This window comes from Vulpes lagopus, chromosome 2 (assembly GCF_018345385.1).
Source record: "Vulpes lagopus strain Blue_001 chromosome 2, ASM1834538v1, whole genome shotgun sequence".
Lineage (NCBI taxonomy): Eukaryota > Metazoa > Chordata > Mammalia > Carnivora > Canidae > Vulpes > Vulpes lagopus.
Window position 1 is genome coordinate 65,152,672 of NC_054825.1, and position 4,247 is coordinate 65,156,918.

General features: G+C 38.4%; 1 protein-coding gene across 1 annotated transcript; it reads left to right on the forward strand.

The window, feature by feature from the left end:
• The first annotated feature begins 2,704 nt into the window (after nt 1–2,704).
• On the forward strand, nt 2,705–3,121 carry LOC121484898 (cytochrome c oxidase subunit NDUFA4-like). The gene has a single exon (XM_041744694.1). The coding sequence runs from the start codon at nt 2,705–2,707 to the stop codon at nt 2,951–2,953; it is 249 nt and encodes an 82-aa protein (XP_041600628.1). The 3' UTR covers nt 2,954–3,121.
• Nucleotides 3,122–4,247: the final 1,126 nt, after the last annotated feature.

Consider the following 4,247-nt stretch of genomic DNA (forward strand, 5'->3'; position numbering starts at 1 on the left):
TAATAGCACTAACCTTTGCCCATTTACCAGTCATCTATTCATCCTTCCTTACCCTGGAAGTGCCACAGCTGCAAAAAAAGCAGAAGGAAAAAGAAAAGTTAAAGTTAAACTATGTTCTGCCTCCCTTTGTGAGTTCCTAATTTATCAACCAAGCCTAAGGAATTACTACTCACTGTATCTACTTTTGTTCTGTCTGAAGAGAACATAGATTTTTACTTGGTGGTCTCTTCCCCATGCAATTCATGTGCAATAGGGGAAGCTAAACATCCTAACAACAACAACCCACTCTACCACCACAGCACTAGTTCTTATACTCTGACAACTACTTAACATAGCTCAAAGAAATTTTTAAAGATCTAAATAAATGGAAAGACATTTCATGTTCATGGATCAGAAGGCTTAATATTGTAAAAGAAGGCAATTCGTTTCAAATTGATCTACAGATTTAACACAATTCCTGTCAAAATCCAACCTGGCTTTTTTGTAGAAATTAACAAATTCCTAAATTTTATATAGAAATGTGCGGAACCCAGAATCACCAAAGCAATCTTAAAGAACAAAGTTGGAGAACTCATGCTCTGATTTCAAAATTTACTACAAAGCTACAGTAATCAAGACAGTGTGTTACTGATAGAAGAATAAGCATATAGATCAGTGAGGTAGAGCTAAAAGCCTGGAATAAACCTGACATTTACACTTAACTGATTTTCTACAGGATGCCAAGACAATCCAATTGGGAAAGAATAATCTCTTCAACAAACAGTGTTGGGACAACTGGATACCCACATGCAAAGAATTAAATGGGATCCCTTCCTCATACTACACACAAAAATTTGCTTAAGTTGGATCATAGGCACAATTATAAGAGCTAAAATTATAAAATTCTTAGAAGAAAACATAGAGGAGGTGCCTGGGTGGCTTAGTCCACAAAGTGTCTGACTTGATTTCAGCTCAGGTCATGATCTCAGGGTTGTGAGATGGAACCCTGTGTCGCGCTCCATACCCAGCATGGAGCTTAAGATTCTCTCTCTCCTTCTCCCTCTGTCCCACCCCTCCCCTCTCCCTCTTAGAGAAGAAGAAGAAGAAGAAGAAGAAGAAGAAGAAGAAGAAGAAGAAGACCAAAGCACACATGACAAAATAATTTTTTAAAATGGGCTTTGTCAAGGTTAAAAACCTTTGTGCCACAAGAAAGTGAAAAGACAACCCACAAAATGGGGAAAGTGTTAGCAAATTATGTATTTGAAAAGAGACTTGTATCAAATATATAAAGAACTCTTAGAACTTAATAAAGAGAAAACAACCCAATTTTAAAATAGGCAAATGAGGGGTGCCTGAGTGGCTCAGTCAGTTAAGTGTCTGCCTTTGGCTCAGGTCCATGACCGTAGGATCTTGGGATGGAGCCTGGACGCTGGCCCCCTGATCAGCAGAGGAGTCTGCTTCTCCCTTTCCCTCTGCCTTGTTCATGTGCTCTCTCTCTCACTCACTCCTTTAAATAAACAAATATATCTTTTTAATGGGCAAATGAACTATTTCTCCAAAGAAAATAAAATGGGGGCAGCCCGGGTGGCTCAGCGGTTTAGCGCCGCCTTCGGCCCAGGACGTGATCCAGGAGACGCGAGATCAAGTCCCACCTCGGGCTCCCTGCATGGAGCCTGCTTCTCCTCCCCTTTGCCTGCGTCTCTGCCTCTCTGTGTGTGTCTCTCATGAATAAATAAATAAAATCTTTAAAAAAAAAAAGAATAAGAAGATAAAATGGCCCATAACACATGAAAAGATGCTCATTAACTATATGTTGAAATGGAATTTGCATATGGAAATACAAATAAAAACCACAGTGAAATACCACTTTGAAAAATAGCCATTAGGGGGCGCTGGGTGCCACTATTGAACGTAAAACTCCGGATCTCAGGGTTGTGGGATCTAGCCAGACTGAGGTCAATTCCCAGTCTGTTTGGGACTTACTTATTTCACTTAGCATTATACGCACTAGCTCCATCATGCTGTTGCAAATGGCAAGATTTCATTTTATGGCTCAATAATATTCCGTTTATCCATTCATCTATCAATGAACACTTAAGTTACTTCCATTATTTGGTTATTGTAACAAATGCTGCAATAAATATAGAGGTGTATGTATCGCTTTGAATTACTGTGTTTGTATTCTTGGGTACTCAGTTCTTTGATTATTAGATCATAGGGTAGTTCTATTTTTAACTTTTTGAGGAAACTGGCTATACCAGTTTGCATTCCATCAGCGTATGAGAGTTCCTTTTTCTCCACATCCTCATCAACTCTTGTTGTTTCTTGTTTTGTGAATATTGAACTACACTTGCATCCTGGGAGCAAATCCCATTTGATCGTGGTATATGATTTTTTTAAATGTATTGTTAGATTTGGTTTGCTCGTGTTTTGTTGAAGATTTCTGCATGTATGCTCATCAAGATATTGGCCTGTAGTTTCCCTCTCTCTCTCTCTCTCTCTCTCTCTCTTTTGTAGTATCTTTATCTAGTTTGGGTATGAGAGTGATACTGGTCTCACTGAATGAATTTGGAAACTTTCCTACCTCTTCTATTTTTTGGAACAGTTAAAGAAAAATAGGTACTAACTCTTCTTTAAATATTTGGTAGAGAGGCATTACTTAGTTCCAGGCCTTGCAGAAACTCGGTTTTTTTCTTCCCCTGCACAGGAGACCTCTGCCGCAACCATGTTACACCAGATCATGGGTCAGGCCAAGAAGCATCAGAGCTTGATCCCCCTCTTCATGTTTATTGAGGCAGGAGGTACTGGAGCAGCACTGTATGTGTTGTGCTTGGCAATGTTCAATCCAGATGTCAGTTGGGATAGGAAGAATAACCCAGAACCTTGGAACAAACTGGGTCCCAATGATCAATATAAGTTCTACTCAGTGAATGTAGATTATAGCAAACTGAAGAATGAAGGTCCAGACTTCTAAATGAAATGTTTCACTATAAACCTGCTTAGAATGAAGGTCTTCCAGAAGCCATCCGCACAATTTTCCACTTATCCAGGAAATATTTCCCCTCTAAATGCATGAAATCATGTTGGTGTATTGTGTTGGGGTTTACACTGAATAATAAATATCTGAAACTTGAAAAAAAAATATATATATATATATTTGGTAGAACTCACCTGTGAAGCCATCTGCCCTGGACTTTTACCTATTGAGTTATTTGACTACAGATTCAATTTCTTTGCTCGTGATTGGTCTGTTTAAATATTCTACTTCTACCTGCTTCACTTTTGATGGATTATATGTTTCTAGGAGTTTATCTATTTCTTCTAGGTTGTCCAATTTGTTGGCATACAATTTTTCATAATATTCTCTTACAATTGTTTGTATATTGTGGTGTTGGTTATTAATGCTCCTCTTTCATTTGTGATTTTGTTGGAGTTCTCTCTGACCCCCCCCCCGCCCCCCCGGCTAGAGAGTCTAGTTAGAGATTTATCAATTTTGTTGATCTTTTCAAAGAACCAGCTCCTGGTTTCATTGATTTTTTCTATTTTTTGTTGCTGTTATTTCTATGTCATTTATTGCTGCTCTAATCTTTATTTTCTTCCTTCTGCTGGGTTTATGCTTTGTTCGTTCTTTTTTCTAGCCTTTTATGTTTATTTGAGATTTTCCTGCTTCTCCAGATAGGCCTATATTGCTGTAAACTTCCTTCTTAGAACAGCTTTTGCCGCACCCCAATAGTTTTGGACCTTTGTGTTTTCATTTTCATTTGTTTCCATGTAATTTTTTATTTCTTCTTTAATTCCTTGGTTGACCCACTCATTGTTTAGTAGCATGTTTTTAACCACCATGTATTTGTGCTCTTTCCAGATTCTTTCTTGTTGATTTTCATTTTCATAGCATTGTGACCAGAAAATATACATGATATGACTTTGATCTTTTTGAAGTTACCAAGACTAGTTTAGTGGCCTAATATGTGATCTATTCTGAAGAATGTTCCATGTGCACTTGAAAAGAATATGTATTCTGCTGATTTAGGATGGAGTTCTGAATATATCTGTTAAATCCATCTGGTTCAGTGCATCAATCAAAGCCACTGTTTCCTTAATGATTCCTTATTTGGATGATCTGTCCTATGATGTAAGTGGGGTATTAAAGTTCTACTATGAGTGCCTGGGTGGCTCAGTGGTTGAGCATCTGCCTTTGGTTCAGGTCATGATCCCAGGGTCCTGAGATTGAGTCCCACATTGGGTTCCCCACAGGGAGCCTACTTCTC